Source organism: Numida meleagris, chromosome 6, assembly GCF_002078875.1.
Source record: "Numida meleagris isolate 19003 breed g44 Domestic line chromosome 6, NumMel1.0, whole genome shotgun sequence".
Taxonomy (NCBI): Eukaryota; Metazoa; Chordata; class Aves; order Galliformes; family Numididae; genus Numida; species Numida meleagris.
In genome coordinates this window covers 39,042,684-39,062,388 of record NC_034414.1, presented here as the reverse complement: position 1 = coordinate 39,062,388, position 19,705 = coordinate 39,042,684, and the positions used below count along the sequence as shown (strand labels likewise).

At 52.9% G+C, this 19,705-nt stretch overlaps 1 protein-coding gene across 4 annotated transcripts in view; it reads left to right on the top strand.

The window, feature by feature from the left end:
- LTBP2 (latent transforming growth factor beta binding protein 2) overlaps window positions 1-19,705 on the top strand; it is a 60,861-nt gene that overhangs the window by 29,739 nt on the left and 11,417 nt on the right. For 2 of the 4 annotated variants that reach the window (XM_021402107.1, XM_021402105.1), the window contains exons 6-19: window positions 830-1,030; window positions 1,432-1,697; window positions 3,273-3,375; window positions 10,769-10,843; window positions 11,350-11,493; window positions 14,822-14,944; window positions 15,302-15,466; window positions 16,374-16,604; window positions 17,164-17,186; window positions 17,479-17,518; window positions 17,771-17,866; window positions 18,582-18,707; window positions 18,964-19,092; window positions 19,382-19,501. In XM_021402107.1, coding sequence (XP_021257782.1) covers window positions 830-1,030; window positions 1,432-1,697; window positions 3,273-3,375; window positions 10,769-10,843; window positions 11,350-11,493; window positions 14,822-14,944; window positions 15,302-15,466; window positions 16,374-16,604; window positions 17,164-17,186; window positions 17,479-17,518; window positions 17,771-17,866; window positions 18,582-18,707; window positions 18,964-19,092; window positions 19,382-19,501 — 1,842 coding nt within the window. The remainder of the gene's footprint in view (window positions 1-829; window positions 1,031-1,431; window positions 1,698-3,272; window positions 3,376-10,768; window positions 10,844-11,349; window positions 11,494-14,821; window positions 14,945-15,301; window positions 15,467-16,373; window positions 16,605-17,163; window positions 17,187-17,478; window positions 17,519-17,770; window positions 17,867-18,581; window positions 18,708-18,963; window positions 19,093-19,381; window positions 19,502-19,705) is intronic. The other 2 variants (XM_021402106.1, XM_021402108.1) reach the window with 2 other exon arrangements.

Sequence of the window (19,705 nt, the reverse complement as noted above, 5' to 3'; positions counted from 1 at the left end):
TTAATGGGAATTTCTGCCTAGATCCCAGTCCAAAGATGTGTCAGCTCCCCCCAGAACTATGTGCTTGACTTGAGCAAATGGATCTCTGAGCAGGGTAGGAGCCCATCCCCTGGGGTGAACCCAACAAGCCATCCTGGAATGTGCAGAAGCAGTGTCTCATCTCATGCTGAAATGAGTCAGGATGATCTGTTAGGAAATTCCGTGCCTTGCCTGAGTGCTGCATACACAGAGGTGCACTCTGAATTGCTCCAGCCATCTGATGAGACCAGAAAAGACGTGACTTCAGTTTCATCAGCAGCAGATGCTTTTTCCAAGCCTGTGCAGATGAATTGCTCCCAGTTCTTCTGTCCCGCTCCATGCTTCCCCCACTCCAGCTGCTGGCAGGGCTGGAGCTGGCCGAGAGAGAGGCTCTGCACATGTGGCTCCCTGCCCGTTCTCTCCTCTGCCTCTCCCGTCCCCACTCACCTCCCTCCTGGTTGGGAGGAAAATCCTTGCCAAGTTGGGAGGGGGCTCAAAATCCCTCAATGCAGGAAAGCAGGAACTGTGCTGACTCGGCTGCCTGTGGCTGCCACAGCTCCTGCCCTGTGCCAAGGGGTGCAGCTGGGCCAGTAACACTGCTCCACAGCACAGATGCCCCATGCTGGCTGTGGCCCCAAGAGAGGGCTCATCATCAGCCCGTGGCTCCAGCTCTGTGCAGAGTTCAGGGAGGACTGTGGTTTCTATGCTTGCACAGTGGGGCTCCCAGGGTTCATGCCAGCCACGCTCCAGTCCCTCAGCTAGAGGCAGGGGTTTAGTGTCTCCACTGAGCAGGCCTCCCTTTGCCTTGCAGACTTCTGCCAGATCCCCTGCCTGAATGGAGGACGCTGTGTTGGCCGTGATGAGTGCTGGTGCCCTTCCAACTCCACGGGGAAGTTTTGCCACTTGCCGGCCCCCTCTCCAGAAAAGAAGCAAGGAGGGAAGGCACCAAACTCCGTAGCCAGTGGTTCTATGAAGCACTCCACGTACACTCTGCCCTTGTCCAACCAGCTGGGTGAGTGCACTTCCTCTGACCACTGAGGCACCTGGCTTGGAGAAGGGCCGATGTCTTGTGCTCACGAAGCCTTGCTCTGGGGATCTAGCTGTGGCCAGGGGACCAAAGGGTGACCAAAACAGTGGGTGTGGGAATCAGGAAGCTTAAGGGAAGTGCTGTGAGGAGGAAAGAAGAGGAAGAGGTGAATGGCACTAGCTCTGGCACAGGTGAGGATTAGGATTAGGGTTAAGGTCTTGGTAGGTTTGTCTTGTTTTCAAGACAAAGTGAGAACAGAGAACCAGAAAACTCTGGTAGGGTCAGTCTACCTCTCCTCCCTTGTGCCTTTGTTGATGGACAGAATACACTTCAGGTGCCAAATTGTTGCCAGATCATCACAAGTATGGTATGAACTCATCTTCCAGCTTCCCTGAACCCTTCCCTGGTGAATGTCCACATCAACCACCCTCCAGAAGCCACCGTGCAGATTCATCAGGTGGCCAGGGTGCGGGGTGACTCAGAGGTGTCAGAGGAGAACAGCGTGGAGGCAGTGCTGGTGCCTCAGATGGCCGCGGTGCCCTGGTACACCTACACCAATGGAAATGGCAATAGCATCGCCACTGAGGGAGGCCAGCAGCAGAGATCCCCAGGGTTGCTGGGGAGGTGCTTTCGGGAGGCTCTCCATGGGCAGGTAAGAGGTCACTCATTGACTTTGGAACTGTGCATGGACACGTTTCTGTTTCTGGTGAACGGGTGTGTTTGCATATGGGGCAGGAATGGTAGGCTTCCATTGCATGAATCTGTTCAGCATGATGTGTGGACAACATCCAAATACTACAGACATGGGCAGCAATGTGTTATGTGGGAAGAATGTATTGTATGTGTTACTTGGGAAGAAAATCGCTTGTTTTGTCCCAAGAAGGAGGCCGTGCTATCTTGCCCCAAGCAGGCTGTGCCCCAGGGCAGCATAGCCCAGACTTGATAGCTTTCACACACAGTCTTGTTTAAAATAGGGTGCCCTATTTATAGCAACATTTACAGCCACGCTCTGTGATTATTGTAGGAAATGTATAAAACATAGGAAAATTCCTTTCCCTCTCAGACGATAAATGAAAGTCTGATTTCCATGGAACGTTGCCTTCCTGGGCAGCTCGGTCAGGGCTTGGGAAGCAAACGTGCATGAGGGGCTTTCTCACCCCTAGCCTGCAGTCATCGTAATTTCTTATTTTGTCTCTCCCCATATGTTTCTTTTGCGTCACTGGAAAAGTATTGGAGGTTTTTGGCACCCATAGGAACACCTGTGAGTTCCCTGGAGCAGCTCGCTCTTAGCGAGACCCTGGTGGGGCAGTCCAGGACTCTCCTCCTCTCCCACTCAGCCTGTTCCCAGGGCTGCTGCTGGTTCCCATCCCATCTTTTAGTCCATCCCATCCAAGACACTTTTAACCAGATTCCCTAGCACAAAAATAAATGAGATCAGACCCTGAGCACCTCACAAGAGAGCTGGAAAAGCCCTGTTCCTCTGAGGGCACGGATCTCTAACCACTGAGGCAAGTTTGTCCTCTCTGTGACCAGCTCGGAGATGCTCTTGGGAGCACTGTGACTTACTCCAGCAGCTGAGAAGTGGGAGAAGCGCTCAGAGGGGTTGGGGGAGGAGGCAGTCGTACCCCAGTCATACTTGCACCCCACTAGGTGGGGACAGTCTGTGGAGCCCAGCAGGACATGCTCGCCTCTCCCTGCTCAACCTGCAGCCTAGCTGATGGGAATGCAAGCGCTGGGCACACCGCCATCCGCACGTGGACGGGGGCCAGACCTGGCCTGCAGGCCATGGCGGCTCAACTCTGATGGGGAAGCCTGTAATCCAGAGAGCCTTGGCAGGGGGGAAAGAGAGACTCATTAAGCAAAGGAAAGTGCCTCACTGCCAGCTCCCCACTAGGCTGGAGTGGTGCACCCATTTTGCGAGCTAATCGTCCAGGCACGGGGCTGAGCAGAGAGCTTGGCTGGGTGATACCATCTCTGGTGCACGTTCTGCTCCGCTGAATGTCCCCTTCCCCTCCAAGGGGTGCAGCTGAGGGAGCCGTGTGTTTTTCTGTCTGCAGAACTGTTTACTGTCTTAAACTGCATCCCCAGCCCTGTGGGAAGCTGTGCTGTGAACACGGTGCTGCCATCTACCCCGAGCCCTCATCGCCCTTGTGAGCCAAGTGGGACAGATGCTCAGTCCTGACTCCAGCCTGGTGATGCCTGACCCCCCTCCTCTCTCTCTCCACAGTGTGCCAACCCGCTGCCAGGGCTGACCCTGCTGGAGGACTGCTGTGGCAGCGTGGGGCTCTTCTGGGGGGTGGACAGGTGCCTGACCTGCCCCCCTCGGCCAGGTATGTGCTGCTGTCAGGGCCGATGCCCACCGCACTGCTGGGCACTTGCTTCTCACTGCCTGTGCAGCCTATGGTTCTCTCCATGCCAGACTCATTAGGAAGGAGAAACAGGAAAACAACAGCCATGGTTTTAAGAGGTGCAGTCCTAGATTAGCAGAGGAGGCTGCAGACTCGGCCCTATAGAGTTACGGGCTTGCTCTCAGCCTGACACAGGCTTGGCAGGGGCTCTGGAAATAACACTACATCAAACAATTGGCAGGAGCGCACCCGCTGTCCGTTCCAGGGGCACAGGCATCCAGCGCTGCTGCTCCGTGCTGGGGAACTGGACGGGCCCACCTGGCCCCAGCAAGGATTCCTCACTGCCGCAGCATACAGGGGTGGGAGGGCCATACTGCGTAGGCTGGAGTGGGATGGAATTGGATGGGGAGCTCGGCCCATTGCATGTTACCCCCTCATACCTCACAGGAGAATGTGGAGGGCCTGTGCTGAGGGTCTCTTCTCTGGGGGCAGCCCCCACATGGGAGATATCTGCCTTGCATATGGTCTGGCTGCCCAGATGGGATGGGATGGGATGGGATGGTTTGAGAGCAACCAGCTCTGACTAAGTCTGGTGCAGGGCAAGGTGCTGGCCTGTGCCAGATGTGACACAGTGTGGTACAGAGGCTGCAGCTCAGCTTGTGCAGACAGGAAGCTGCTTTCTTCTTTCCTGCCCAGCTTCATCACTCTGGTTGCTTGTTCATGTGCTTTCACTGCTCATCAGCACTGGAGTAGACTCAGTGGTTCTTTGACCAGGAGAACAGAAGTGTCCAAGACAGGAGGTTTTTTGTCAGTGCAATATTGGCTCCTCCTAGCTCTGCCCCTCATTCACATGTACACTTCCCAGAGCTGCTTGCATCTCTTTCTCCTCCCTGTGCTCCCTTCATTCAGCTCCTCCTCAGCTAAGCTGGAGCCAATTTCTTTGCAAACACAGACTGGATTGTCAGCATCCTGGAACACAGCACAGCTTCAATGAGCTCTGATTGCTGTCATCTTCCCGTTCTTCTATGGGCCTGCCCATCTATGCTTCTCTATGTGCCAGCCCCAAGGGTGCAGGTGACCATGCAGCTGCTAGAGTCAAGGCAAGCAAGGAAATGCCCCCAGATGCCTCAGCCTCCTCCTCTTCTTCCCATGGCATTCTAGTCTTTCCTCTAGTGTACCTGACTTGCACGTCCCTCCCTCGTCTCAGCCTTTTCCTGCCCGTCTCACAGCAGTCTCCTGCTCACTGTTTCCTGTGATCCCCCCCATTAGGAAGCAGGACAGCTGCTCAACACTTCTGTTAGGCTGCAGATGGCTATAAAATCTCTGCACCTCTTTTCTCTTTCACCGTGCCAGGATGTTAGGTTTCTCTTGGGAGTTATGCCCAGAGCTGCAGTAGGGTTGGCTCTGCTGGACTTAGACCTTCAGGATTCCAGAATGCATCCTTAATCACAGGCTACCATGAAAATGGTCATGAAATACCTGCATATGCTCCTTGCAGTCATCCAGCAGAGCAAATGTGTTTAAGAAATGCCAGCAGGTCCCAATCCCACAGCTCAGCACGTGCCCAAGTTCCAGCTGCATCTCCAGGAGGTTGTCACTGCTGGTCCTCACTGAGTGGGCAGATGTTTGTCTGCCTTTTTTTCAGGTGAATTTCATGGTAATAAGAAAAATGTATCCCCTGGGTTTTCTGTCTTCCTGTGCCACAAGAAAATCCCATCGTCAGTCCCTCTGGCTCTGGGGGATACAGTTCTCCCTTGCAAACCAAATGGCTCTTGTTGATTTTGGCAGGAATTCAGGCTAGCTGAAGGGGATGTTTTCATCCTTTTTAATTGTGTGCAAATATCTTCCTCTGTTGGCTACCTCTGATTGACTGCCCTGTAACCATCCCCGCATGCAACAGACCACACAATGCAAGCGACGGGTGATGTAGGGCAGATGCTTGATGTAAGCATGCTTTTCTCTGGAGTGGTGTCTTCACACACAAGAAATGTCACACCGAGTCAGAGCCAGGGAAACACTCCTTTCTCCATGATCTTTCTGCTTTAAAAGAGCCACTGAGCACTGTAACCTCTCAAGGACCTTCTGCTGGGGCTCCTGGGTCCAGCATGAAGGCATCATTGCATCATTCCCACTGCAGACCATGTCCTATGCTCATGTCTAGTCTGTCTTCTGCTCTAGCTGGCTTGCATTTTGCTCACTCAAAGTTGCTGGGCTGTAGTTCGGTGACCTGCGGTCATGTGCGCGGAGATAACATGTCCAGTGGATGCTTCCAGCTTGCTTCTTGGCACAGTGGTCTTTGATGAGAGCTCTGCGTTGTGCTCGTGCATCCCAGAGAAGCATGCACCAGAGCAGACTTGACAGCTCTGGGAATTTCATTCCAGCAACCAGAGACAGAAATGGCAGAAGCAAGCTCAGTGTAAACACTTACAAATGTACAGAAGTGCAGCCAGGCAAGAGCTAGACAAATGGAGAACTTGTTTGGATTGACTGTCTGCCCGAGACACTGATTGTTAGTAGAGTCTGGATACGTCCGGATGTCTCTGTCGAGTGCAACTTTCATGTTTGGTACATATTTGTGCACAGAAAGACATCAGGGAAGAGGAGGAAACCAAGGCAGGCATCTGTCCGAGTGAATCTGCCATGATCAGTCCTTAGTATTTTTTGTGTTTTGCCCTGTGTCACAAAAGCAAAGATACTCCAGTGCTTTGACTACATTCGGCTGAATTCAGAACAGAGGTAGAGACGTGGTGTGACCTGGCCAGAACTTTCCGTAGCAGGTTTTCCATTGCAGCAGATGGAAGATAAAGCTTGAAGAAGGATGGTGGTGTGAAAAGGGAATCAGTCTGAGGAAGCTGCAGGAGACCAAACACAGGCAGGGCATTTGGGCAGTGCTAAGGCACACTGCTGGGCAGAGCTGCTCCTGCTTCTCTCCTAGACCACATACAGTTTTGGGGTAGGTAGTTGCCTGTAGAGAAGAACATGCTGGTGCAAAGGCAAGAGATGGGTCATGCCAAGTAAAACCAACAAGGCCCAAGAGAGCACGTTGTCCTTCTCTGGAAGCTACAGGTCAACACAGGCTTCAGAGGGGGTGTGAACGTGGACGCTGCTTTTCCTTGAGCATTAGGTTGCCTTGGCCCTCCTCAGGCACAAGAGAATGAAGGAAACTGGTATCATGGAGTTTTTTTTTGTAGACAAGGTGCTTACTCTGGCGTAAGGTCACATTTCTTCCGTCTCATGTTCGTTCTCTTTCCCTTTTTATCTCCAAGATTCAGAAGAGAGGCTGGTTGCTGAGGTGTGCAGCCAGAGAAGGCTCTGGCAATCTGCAGGGTTTCAGTGGTAGAGAACACAGTGGGAGAGCAGCTGGCCAGGTGAGGAGGATGCTGTTCTTGCTGAGATGAAGCCCTTCGTGGTGGCTGCTTCTGTGTCTCAGCCCCTCCTCTGTTCCAACTCCTCCCTGGTTCTGCAACCAGTCTAACCTTTCTGTGTGGGCCTGGGGGATTTTCTGGCCACAGCAGTAAACCAGCACCTTCCAGGTTCTGTTTTTTAACTGCCCATGCTGCAGCACAGGCTTGCACCAGGCTGAGCATGGCCTTGGCCATGCACTGGCTGGCTGCGCTCGTTGCTGATCTTCCTGTGCTGCTTTCCATCCTCCTGCCCAAAGGTTTTAGCTGCATTAAGAAACAAGTCTTTGAAGGCTATTGTTTTGTTTTCATTCTCATTCCCCATGTTTTTTCAAGTTTTTTGTCCTAGAGAAAAGTCTGAATTTCACTGGAAAGTTGGATCTTGTAATGTCTGGCTTGGCACCCGCAGCACTCCCCAAACAGACCTCCCACTGTGAGAGGGGTGGCAGCTCACCCATGGAGCCGTCATCATTGGGAACGCAGAGGGGATCCGCCAGCCACACGCTCCTCTGTGCCGTGTCTGCAGGCGTTGAAACAGCAACCAGAATCCCCTTGAAAATCATCCCCTGGTCTGCTCTTGTTGCAGTCACGTTAGGGAGGATAGAGAGAGGGGGGAAAAAAGGGAATATGGGAAGGAGGCTGTGAGGGGGCTGTTTCTGCCATCGCTGCCTGGGACGGTGAGGAAGGGCTGGAGGCGAGAGAAGAAGCTGAAATCTCTGCAAGATTACAGCAGTACTGCAGAGAGCAATACTTAGCCTGGGCAAGTGCAGCATTTTTAGGACTGCCCCATTCTGCAGAGTTCCTGCTTTTCCCATCACTCGTGTACTGTATTGTGTCTCGGTACATGGCAGCACAGCATTGCAGAAGTGTTTTATTTTTAAGTATGAAAGTAACTTATGCCACTCTGGAAGCAGAATGATGTTCTCTCTGCTGAAATGACACCAAAGGCCAACAGCAATTACTTTTCTTTTCCTTCAAATATCTTTTCACCTTGAAGATCTTTGTTGACAGTGCATGGACCAGAGGGCTTGGTTTTGCGTTTTACAACAGCACCGGTGCACTCCCTCCCCTTCCCAGCCATCATTCCCTTTGCTAGGGCACTGGAGAAAGCTGTAAGGGAGCCTGTCTACAAAAGAGCATCCAGAGGAGAGGAGAGAGGTTGTGACAGAGCTCAAGGATTCACATAGTCTCCTTGTCCATTTCACCCAGGAACTCAGTTTATCTCCACAGCCACAGCCTTTGGCCACAGGCCTCATGGCCTGACATATTCAAAGTGCTTTTCTCCGGAGACTGCTGGGGGGTCAGAGCTGCTCTGCTCTCCTGCCAGTGGGTTTAGCAGCCATGGCACCATGTTGGCTCCTTTCAACACCCATGGACTGAGAAACTCATGACCAGTGCCTGCGCAGGGAGATGCTGGGGTCCAGCAAAGCTAAGGCTGTTCTGTGGAGCCAGGCCAAGGTCTCCAGAAATGGTTGCTGGTTCTTAAAGTGGCAAAGGAGGTCAGCGAGACAAGGTTTTGCAGAGAGAGAATGCTTTTGGTTTTTAAATGGAAAGAGTTGAATGAAATGAGCTAGCTTTCAGCATGCAAGCATTTCCTCACTGCTCATCTAACCACAGGCCTTCCTCTTCCCCTTTTAACGGTGATATTGGCTGGCTTAATGCAACATATTGTCTCACCCTACAAGCCTTGCCTCACTCAGAGCCTTGTAGCTACCACCACTAGCAGCAGTTTCTTTCCATTTCACCATCAGACTGAGCTTCTTTGTCCTCTTTTCCTTGACCCTATTCACCTGACTGTGTCAGCACCACATCTACCCCCTGACCCAAGGGGCCAGGGGGAGCCAGGGTTCCCAAGCAAAGCCTCTTCTCCTGGGATGGCTGTCTCCAAAGTATGCCTGGCTGCTTAAGAATCATCCTACTAGACTGCAAAATCCCTATTTCCATGCATTTGTTTTCTTTCTCATTCTGTGCTCAAATACTGTCCTAGCTGAAGACAGAAGAGTTGGAGGTGAGGAAGGGCAGAGGGGTGTCAGGTCTGTGCAGAGCCCATCACTTCAGTGCCAAAGCCACAGGGCAGAAGTGCCCAGGAGATGAGGCTCTGAAATCACACCCTTGAATCAGGAGCCAGGGCACCCTGCCCACAAGATGCCTGAAATCCCTCTGTCCAACAGATGAAACTCAGCTGCTCTATCAGTGGGCTCTATCACCAGGAGAATCTCTTCCCAGAGAGAGCGTAGACAAACAGACAGACACAGGAGGCCGGGACCTCTTCCCTCTCCAATCAACAGATCTGCTCTTTCCTAGGCTTTGCCCTTTGCCAGCTTCCAGTAGAGCAGCCTCCAAAGACACTCTCCCATTCCTACCAGTGGCGTGGGAGAGAGATGGACACTGACCCCCTTTGCAGGTTCTTTCCAGGCAATATGTGTTTCTTTGCAATACTAAGATATCTATGCACAGCCTTGTGAGAGTGATTTGCTGCACTAGTGAGCTGCAAGTTTCTTCAGACTTGCCTTGTAGTGCTGAGGTGGCTCCAGACCTGCCTGCTCACCCCCATCACCACTGCTCTCTGCCTTGCCTTCCCCCAGCAGCATCTGGCTGCGGGATGCTGCACAGGCTTAGTTTCTCTACAGGGGCTTTTGGAGTGGGAGTGGAGCTCTGACACATGTCATCGCTGTTTGATCTCCGGCATGCTTGGCTCCCTGTTGGAGGGCTCGCACATAACAATGCTGCTTCATTTGAGTGTCTGTTATCACATAGTGCTGAGGCTGACAGATGCTTCCAAGCACAGTTAATGCCTGCCGGCAGCCACGAGCCTGCAGGCTACAGTGTGGGAGGACCTGGAATCCCGCTGGGGTGCCAGAGGTTGTTTTTCCCTTCCCGGAAGGTTGGAAATATACCCACTGATTCTTAGTATCACCCCTCTCCCTTGACATCCAGATATTTATATGCCCCTGCTGCCTACAATCCATGGATGAACTGTTGAAGGAGTTGAGCAGACTTTTCTTCTCAGTCATTTATCCAACAACTGAAAAGCTCTTTCTGCACTTGGAGAGCCTTGCAGCTTCATTAAATGCACCTGAGGAAGCAAGGGTTTCTCCTCTCTTCCTTGCTGCAGGCTGGGGAACAGCTTGTTTTCCTCGTATCTGCTCTTTGCCAAGCCCAAGTGTTCTTGAATTGCTTTAAGCTGCATCATAGGGTCAAAGGATCCAGGACAAAGAGTTATGGACATCCCTGTTCTGCCCCCAGCACACTGTCACTGAGCTGTTACATGCTGTCCTCATTTCCGCTCATCTAGTCCAAAACATTAAAAAGAAACCCCACCCTGGGAAAATCCAATCCCTAGGAAAAGTACCCTTCTTTCTACCCCACCCCAGGCTTACTCACTCCCTAGTCCCTCACCTCCCAGATTCCCTTTCACTTGCTCCAAAATACAATGCCTAACTTCAACTTCCTTTGAATTTATGAATTTATTTTACTAGGTTTTAAAAATTTGGAAGAGATCGAATTGTGCAGGTTATAGGCCATTTTGAAACTCACAAAGCTATTTTAAGCAACTATTTGAAAACTTTGGTGAGAGTGATTGGGGTAGGATAAAAAAGAAGGAAAATGTCATAAACAGGCCCTGGGCTGTTATTTCAGCATCTTATCATGGACCTCTGTCATTTTCTCCACTCTGATCCTCCTTGTCATCTGGCTCTCCAGTCTGGCCAGGATGGAGCTGAGGTGGCACAGGGATGGATAAAGAAGCACATGTGGCACCTCTGGGCCACCAGGCTGGCTCCTGCCAAGCAGTAGAAGTTACCATTTGTGAAATATAGCTGCTTCCACCTCTCCCTCTGCCCTGGGCATTATCACTGGTTTGCCCAAGGCATACCCAGGGACCTTCCTCCCATTCTGCAAGGAGGGCAGAAGAAAAGGTAGGACCCTGGTGGGCCTCTACTGCCTATATCTCTCACTGTTTGCTTTCTTCCCAGCGCACCCCATCATTGAGAATGGACAGGTGGAGTGTCCCCAGGGATACAAGAGGCTGAATAGGAGTCACTGCCAAGGTGAGGATGCTGCTTTCATCTCTCTCTCTTTCCCACATCCACTGTCAGACAGAGATGTAATTATTTACACAAGTAAAATAAAGTTATCTAACTTTCCTGATACAGACGTACCAAAAGGCTTTGTGTTTCCATCAAACATGGGGAAAAAAACAGCTAATGCTGACCTCCATGACTCAGCCTATACTTGCAGTCAGCTCAGAGCTGGGCAGGCATGAGAACACTTACCTGTTTGGTCCTGCTGACAGGATGCTGACCCCACTGTGCTCACAGTGAAGGTCTGTGCTTCTGCTCTGCCAAGAGTGAGTGCATAGCTCTTCTCCTGTAATCTAAAGCAATAGCAATTTTGCTGCCTGAAAACTATTTTGGAAGGCTGTTTACTTGTTCTTTTGCTTATTTATTAAGAGGGAGAGTTCATAAAGGCAAATCCCTGTGTTTTGAGTGTGTTGCTGTCAGGTTGCCTTGCCTGTCCTGTGTTGCTGGGGTCTATCTGTTGCTCACTCCCACAGTCCCTCAGCTCTACATGACGATGGCACCATCCCTCTGCGTTCCTCTGTTGTTCGTGTTTATTTGGCATTCTTCGGCCTGCAGTGTTTGCATTTTCCATGCTCTGACTGAAGTGGAATTTTTCGGTTCCCTTCCCATGATTCACGGTAAGCTGCGAGGTGACATCTAGAAGATGCAGCAGGGAGCCTGGGCCCTGGCCACACAAACCCAGGGCTGGCAACCTAATGACTCATCTCTTGTAGCTGGGACTTTCCACCATGCGTACTTAATTAATGATTCAACCTCCCCCCATCATCCTAGGGGAGAACTTTCAACAACACAACGGCTTCTATTCTCTGTGGTGCTCAGCTCTCACGCACTGTGTGGCCATGGGCAGTGCAATGGGTATGAGGAGCCACCCAAGGACATGCAGTCTGAGCCTGAGGAGCAGAGCAGCTGAAAGCACTGATGTCAGTGAGCGGAGGCCTGCAGTCCAGCTTTGCTCACCCTCTGGAGCAGGGTGAGGCTCAACATGCTGAGGAGCAGAGGGTGATGGCAGTGTGGTGTTGGCTAGGAAGACGTTTGAACACAGGAAGAAACATGAAGCAAAGACTTGAGCCTCCATGTATTGCTTTGGAAGTCGGGCTGGAGAAGCATTGCTCTGCAGTCTGCTGCCTCGATGTGCTTTTCTGATCACTGCTGTTGCTGTGGAACATGTATCTGGAAGCCCAGAACGTCTGTTCAAGGTCCAGAGCAAGCAATTTGGCTGATAGTCTGTGGGAGAGGCTATGTGGGACCTGCTCTTGCCAGCCCAGGTAGGAGGGGAGCCTAGGGGCCAGATGAGAGCTACTGGTTTACGGTGCCTTAGGTGAGGAGCTACCAGCTGCTCTGCTGAGCTCTGGCTTTGCAGGCTGAGCGACTGGCAGAGGGTCCTGGCAAGGGCTCACTTTGTGCTGGTCTGCATGGACAGTGAGGATTGTCTGATGCCTTCTAGCAGAAGAACAAGGAGAGCTAATCTCTGTGAGAACTCCTTTCCATCTCTTACTGCTTCCCATTGAGCAGGAACAGGATTGTAATGAGAGAGTGACTAGAAGATCCAGCCTTGGCTGGCATTGGCCCCACAGTCTCTACACACTCGAGATGTTCTCCAGATTCTCTCCAAAACAGCCTGACCCAGCTTGGCCGTTTCTGAGGGGCACCAGCAGACTTGTGTGGGATGGGAGGAAGCCGTGAGACCTCGTTTATGGACCTTGGTTCATGGCACTCGCTGTGGCTCTGGCATGCTGCAGGGCTAGGAGTGTAGGCATGGAGCGCCTGCCTGCTTCTGCTCCTCTTGGGATTTCCACTATGGGTGGGTCTTCTGCTGCCAGTGGAAAAGGGGTTTGGGCTGAGGCCAGCATGTGGCCCTGGTTTAAATTAAGCTCACAAAGCCTAGTCCTTAGTGCTTGTTTGTTTTGTGCTCTCATTACTCTAATCCCTTCAATCCCTTTGCTTATTCAGAGGCCAAACACCTCATCAGTTTGGTGTGTCAGAGTGATATGGCTCTCAAGGGGTGGTGGGGAGGGACAGAGATCAGCTGGCAGCTTTATGGAAAGACCAATTCCTTTATGTGAGTGGAGTGCTGGCACATTTGGGGTCTGGCCACTATTTTTTTTTTCATGAACTCTGTCTTGTACTTGGCACAGAACAGGAAAATGCTGCCTGTCACATCACTGTCACAACCTCCTCTTCCTCCAAGAGCAGCGAGGGACAGGTAGGCAAGTGCCACTGCTGTACACAGGGTGTCTGCATCTCCTGGGACACAAGGTCTCTGCGGATTCTGTCAGAGGATACCATGTAGGGTGCTCTGTTGATTTTCCCTGTGCTAGTCTTTTTTATCTCTCAGTTGAAGTTTCTGCCCTGAGGCCACCATTTCTGCTCAGTGCAGGAAGAGATGTTCTTGGGACTCTTTGGTGCTTCACTGTCTAGAGAGAGCACAAGAGATGTCCTTCCTCAGGACCTGGGATTATCAAGGAATACCCCCCTCGTAGGAAGACCTTGTCAATCCTGCCAAGCAGTGATGCTTCAGCTCTGAGGAATAAGCTAGTACTGTAAAAGCTGTTCCTGAGCCTAGCTGCATTCAGGCAGGCTCTTCCATATCTCCATTCTTCTAAGTGTCCCAGCAGCCCTCCTCTGCTGCCCTCCACCTTGAGACAGACTCTTGAAGGCATCTAGAGTTTCACCAGGGCCTTGCATACTGGTAGTAGGACTGGGTCATTGAAAAGTTGTTGGCATGAAGCTGCCTAACATCACATTGGTGTTTCTTACAGCAGCACGGTCTGTGAGCTCTTACTGACTCTTCCCTCCTCTTAGCTTGTAGCATATGTTCTTGAGATTTGTACTGGAGTACTGCTGAAGTTCACACAGTTCCTGCTGCCACAGTTCCTGTCCAGCTCTTCCGGCACTGCCTGTGCCTCCTGAGACAGCACATCTCTTCAGCATGCTTACTTCTCTGGGCCAAGGTCTTTAGTGAAGATATAAAGCTGGATCAATACATGAGGAGTGCTTCCTTCTCAATCCCCACCCTGAGATCTGCCCTCAGCTTTCCCCTTACACATCTTTTGCCAATCCTCATCTTCTCCAGCTTACCTCATACATTCCTGTGTGGTGCTGTAGGAAAGGCTTTGCTGCCAGCCAAATGGATGAGACTGACAGTGTTTCCCTGGGAGAAGCCCAGCTCCATTCCAAAGACTGTGCCTGACGTTGTTTGCTGAGTCAAAGGCAGCACTCGAGGCAGTACTTGAACGTGGTGGCCTCCCACGTGCATGACCTGTAGGCCAGAAGACAGGACAGCGGTGAGCTGGAGTCTAGCCCATCGCCCCGCTGCACGGCACTGGGCTCCGTGTGGGGACCAGACCTTCCTGTGTGCCCACACTGAGTTTCTCAGCAAGGATCTTCTGCAGATGATGTCTCCTGATGACCTGGGATGGGATGAGAGGACAGGATCTCCTAGCCAAGGCTTGCAGTCACGACCTGGGTGGCCGTAAGAGTGATTCTGATGGGGCAGCTCTCCGTTGGGGCCATGTCTGTTTTTCATGAGGACCGCAGAGCAGAGCAGTTTTTCCAGATCCATCTGCAGCTTGCAGCCAGTGAGCTCGTGCTGCAGATGCGGGACTGCTGTCACCATGGATGTTCCCGCTTCTAACACCTCATTTTCAGTTAAGGAGATTTCTTCCCAGATTTTCCGATGACACCATCATGCTGCTTCTCGCAGAGGTTTGGAGGACAAGTATCACCTCCACCCTCACTTTCCCCACCTAAGCTGGAGCCACTGCCAGCACCGGGATGGGACACTGGTTTCTGCACCCTTCTGTTGTTCCTCTGACCTTGAGGCACCAACATGGCTGTGGATGCTGGCTTGGCTGAGCAGCAAGAGGGGAGAGGCAGCTCCACCTCAAAGCCCTTGTTACACAGCCTGGGGCTGCCAGCTGAGCTGGTGCTCCCTCTTCCCCACAGATATCAATGAATGCTTGATGCAGGGCTTGTGCAAAGATGCAAAGTGTTTGAATACCCGTGGCAGCTTCCGCTGTACTTGCAGACCTGGCACCATGATGGACCCCTCCCGCAGCCACTGTATCTGTAAGTGCTCCAGGGGCAGTCGCAGCATGGGACCCCAGCCCAGTGGGGCTGCAGCATGCTTATTGCCTTTTGCATATGTGGGAGGGTGCACACTGCCCACAGTTGTGTGCAGGATGGGTGTCTGGGGAGCCCTCCCATGCGGTGTTTGTTCATGTTACCCCATGAAACCCCAAGTTTCATTGCCTCCTGCTCTTGTTCATGGTGCAGCCTGGAGGAAACATGCCTGCAAAGGTGCTCTGCAGAGGGTGGGGGTTCCTTGGGACAGGTTGGGAGGCATGGGCAGATAGATTCCCCAGGGGGAGGTTTTTGTTGGACTTAGAGCCAGACCTCAGGCACTGACCTACCATTGTGTTTCAGCGGACAAAGCAGTGTCGATGGAGCAGGGGCTATGTTACCGCTCAGCAGCTGGAGGTGTGTGCTCCTTCCCCCTCTCTCACCGAATCACTCAGCAGATCTGCTGCTGCAGCCGCGTCGGCAAGGGCTGGGGCAAGAACTGTGAGGAATGCCCCGTGCCTGGCTCAGGTGAGACCAAGAAAGCGCTCTGCTCCAGAGGGAGAGCACAGCCATGTCTGTACCTGGCTTTGCTTGGCAGCCCTTCCCTCTTACTTGGCTTCCCTCACATATGGAATGGGGATGAGTTCTTCATGTCTCACATGGGGTAGGATAGAGGAAAAGTGCAGAAATCCTCAGGGCTGGGGAAAAATAGATTGAGGGGGAATGGCCTCAAGTTGCACCAGGGAAGGCTCAGGTTGGGTGTTAGGAATAATTTCTCAGAAGGAGTGGTAGTGCATTGGAACAGGCTGCCCAGGGAGGTGGTGAAGTCACCAGCCCTGAAGGTGTTAAAGAAACGTGTAAATGTGGTACTTAGGGATGTGTTTAGTGGGCATGGTGGGGATGGGATGGTGACTGGACTAGATAGTCTTCATGGGGTTTTCCAACTTTAATGAGTCTATGATTCAGTGATTTTAAAATCTTCGGATGCTTTGTGTAGAGCATCCTGAGTAATGCGCTCAGTAATGTGATCAGTTCAGGGTCTCTTTTATCTGCTCCCTTGCTCAGCTCAGGCCTCATGGCATGATCCCTCCCTAGCAGTACTGACCTGGGGAGAGATGTAGGTATTGGTGTCAAGGAGCACCAGCCAGCACCTGTTGAAAACTCACCCTACCCTGTGAAGAGATACCTTTTGCTTGACACATCCATCCACTGTAGCCTAGATGTGTTTCTAGTATTGCGTAGCCCTTACAAATCTCCATAAAATGTTAGGATGGGAGAAACTGGTACCTGCGTTCACATGGATACCTCTCTGTTTTCACTCCTTTCCTCCACATGCCCCACCATCATGTCTGGGTGCCATGAGCATGTGTGTTTGTGATCCCTGCATGCCTCTCTCTTCCCACCTCCAAAACTTTGATCTGATTTTCCCCTACAGGAGCGTTCAAGGAGATCTGCCCAGCAGGACACGGCTATACCTACTCCAGCTCTGACATCCGCCTTTCCATGAGGAAGGCAGAGGCAGAAGAGCTGCCCCTCAGCCTGGAAGAGCACAGCGAGAGCAGCAACTGGACATTAGACTGGGCAGCAAGGAGACAGCGACTGCAGGACAGTTTGCGAGGGAGTGTCCTGGAGGCACTGCCCCGCCCTGACACCTCGGCAGGAGAGGGTAGTTAAAACTGCTCCACCTGGGTCTCTAGCAAGGGAGGGCAAACTCCCAGGTCCTGCTATGTCCTCTTGGGTGGACTTATAGCTGATACGGGCTTTCTACTCCTGTGTAAATATGCAAGGTGTTGTTCTTCAGCCCTGCAGTATTAATGGGGCATGAGACACAACTTCTTCAAGACTTGCAGGGGAGGTTGAGTGCTTCAGGTTCCTGTGACTGCAGCCTTGCAGTTAGTGCTGACTGGCCAGGCTGCCTTCCCTGGGACCGTGGGTGTGCGTGGGAGCCCTGGCACTGCAGTCCTTTGGTGTTTGTCCAGTGCAGCTGGGGAGAAGCATGACCGACTGTTCGTGCCAGAATCTGCTGGGGTGGGAGCTCCTGGGGTCTGTGAATTGCCAGTAGAGAAGTCCAGGGGTGTTGGATGTGGTAACAAGCTCCTGCGGGGAGAGTAAGGGACTTCTGCAAGGCAGTGGTTTAGCGGTGGGATGAACTTTGAGCGGCCAGGGTATGAGGAAGGTGCCTGCCCACCTTGCCTGTACTCACCATGCACTGTTTCGCTTCCCAGGTGAAGTTTTTCCTGCTGGGCAGGTGAGTAACCTTTGTCTTTCCAAATTGAGGTGCATCCGTGGTAGTGCCTTGGCTGAGTTGCAGTGACCGAGTGCACTGTGCCAGTTACCTGCTCAGAGGCTGTTAGCTCGCAGCAGCAGGAGCTTGGAACTCTGACCAGTATTACCTCCAGTTCACTGGGGCTGGGGTTGCAGCTCAGGCTGAGGAGTGAGGCAGAGGCCCTCGTTCCCCACTGCCAGACCTTGCTGGGCATGGGACACCGCATCTCACCTACACACAGGTGCTTAGAGGCAGTCTTGTGTTTCTATCTCAGGATGCTGCTGATACCACCCCAGAGCCTGAGACGCACAGAGGTAAACACCTGGCTGGTGGGAAGGTAGGGTGGGAGTGGTGAAGAAGGGGCAGCAAGGAGAGCACAAAAGCTTTGGGATACCTCCTCTGCATGATGTGGGCAGGGGTGGCTGATAGAGAGCTGCAGGGATGCGGGGATGGTACCTCTCCAGCAGGCCACGCTGGTTCTGCAGGGAGCGTTGAGTTGAGATGAGGTTGAACAACATAATACAGAGGTTGCTGCAGCCACTCTTCTTCCTGCTCGCTCCCCTCAGTGGAGGAAGAAGAGTCCCGGCGTGCTCCTCCCCAGCCTGGCCCTACCACTACCTGGGCTGATGCTGCTCCAACGCAGATACCTGCGCAGGGCTCAGGTGTGTGTCTCTCACATTATTGCCTGCCCCTATGGGGATGTAATGAAGTAAGCTCTATTTTGGAGCTCTTTCCCTTCCTCAGCCCTTTTCCCACCTAACACCTGCGAGTGTCATCCCAGCCCCGCTGTTGTGTCCCAGCCAGAGGAAGCAAGCCAGGAGCAGGGAGGCCTAAGGACAACCCTGTATGGGAGCACATCGCTCGGCTTACTGGGCCCTTCCCTCCTGCAGCTCATCCGCTGGGCAGTGAGCACCCGGCCAGGGGTCACACGCCTGCTCCAGTGGCTGCAGCGTGAGCTGAGTCACCGGGAAGCTGGGTGGAAGGGGCAGCACATGGCTGCCTGGGCGGCTTGTTTACTGCATGGAAAACAAGAAGGCTGTTGTTCCAGGGTTGCCTAAGTGTCTGGGAGTGTGGCCCCGGCCCTCCGCCTGGGGCTGGAGCACCTTTGGGAGCAGGACTGGCGGAGGCACCTTGCTAAGGAATGTGGCTCCCTCAGTAGCCTTTTGTTTGGAGCTGGGAGGCAATGCTGCTGCCCTCTTCTGCACCCCACTGCCACCCACCACCATCTGCACCTTCCTTAGCAGGGGAGGGGGCCTGCTCTCACCCCCCATCTTCCAAGGCCTCCCACCCTCTTCATCTCTACCCCTCTGTGTGGCTGGGGCTGTGGTGAACACTGCAGGGGACTGCAGCCCCCAGCCCCATGCTCTCTCTACCCAGGGGCCAATGGCTGTGCCTCTTCGTCCCTTGCCTGTGGAGCTGGCGTGTGTGTGCTCACCCCGGATGGATACAGCTGCTCGTGCCACCTGGGCTATACATTGCACCCCAGCCGTCTGCACTGCATCGGTATGTTGGCACCTCCTCTGCTCGCAGGGGTGAAGAGGGCAAGTGGGGCCAGAGCAGCTCGAGGCTGGGACCAGTTTCCCTATTCCTTATGCTCAGGGACCCCTGCAAGTTGTTAGGACACTCTGTGGTCCTCCTGGCGGAAAGTTATCTGGCATTTCTGCTGAGCTCCTGCCCATCCATTGCACAATGGGACTGGTTGGGAACAGCAGGAGCTGCTCATGGTAACAATCTGTCTTCCTTCCTTGCCTGAGCACAGATGAAGATGAGTGTCTGCAAGATCCTTGCGCTGGAAAAGGTCACTGTGTCAACAGCGTGGGCTCCTATTCATGCCTCTGCTACTCTGGTTACTCCCTGGTTTTCTTGGAGACCAAGCAGAGCTGTCAGGGTAAGTGGTGCCTACCTGGCAGTGCACTGCCACCTCTCCAAGGCCTCCCCATTCTTCATTCCTTGTGCTCTCCTGTGTGCATGCACACACTGCTCACTGCTTCATGGCAGAGAGGGGGTGGTCAGAGATGAATGGGATCCGGAGCAGAGCCCTAGCATGTGTTCCCTGGGCAGACTTAAGCAGACGGAGCAGCTCTTCTGTTGCATCCAGCTCTGGAGGGGGAAGGCTTCAGGACTTCACAGAATCACAGAATTGTAGGGGTAGGACTTGTCTCCTTCTGTGTTGCCAGATCGAGACGAGTGTGAGCAGCCCTCTGCCTGCCCAGGACAGCGATGTGTCAACACCCCTGGCTCCTACCACTGCGAGTGCAAGGAGGGCTTTGCCATGGGCCTCCGAGGACAATGTGAAGGTGAAGCTTCTGCTGCCTGTCTCCCTTGCTGCAGGGTTGCTCTTTCTGGAGTAGAGGATGGATCAATCCATGTTTGCCAGTCCTGTACTTCCCCTGATGGCTGTCTGTCCTATCCTCTATCCGCAAGAGGGACAAGCCTTCCTGGGCAGCCAAAAGGGACTTCTCCTGATGTCCTCTTCCACTTTCCCAGGGACAGCCCCCTTG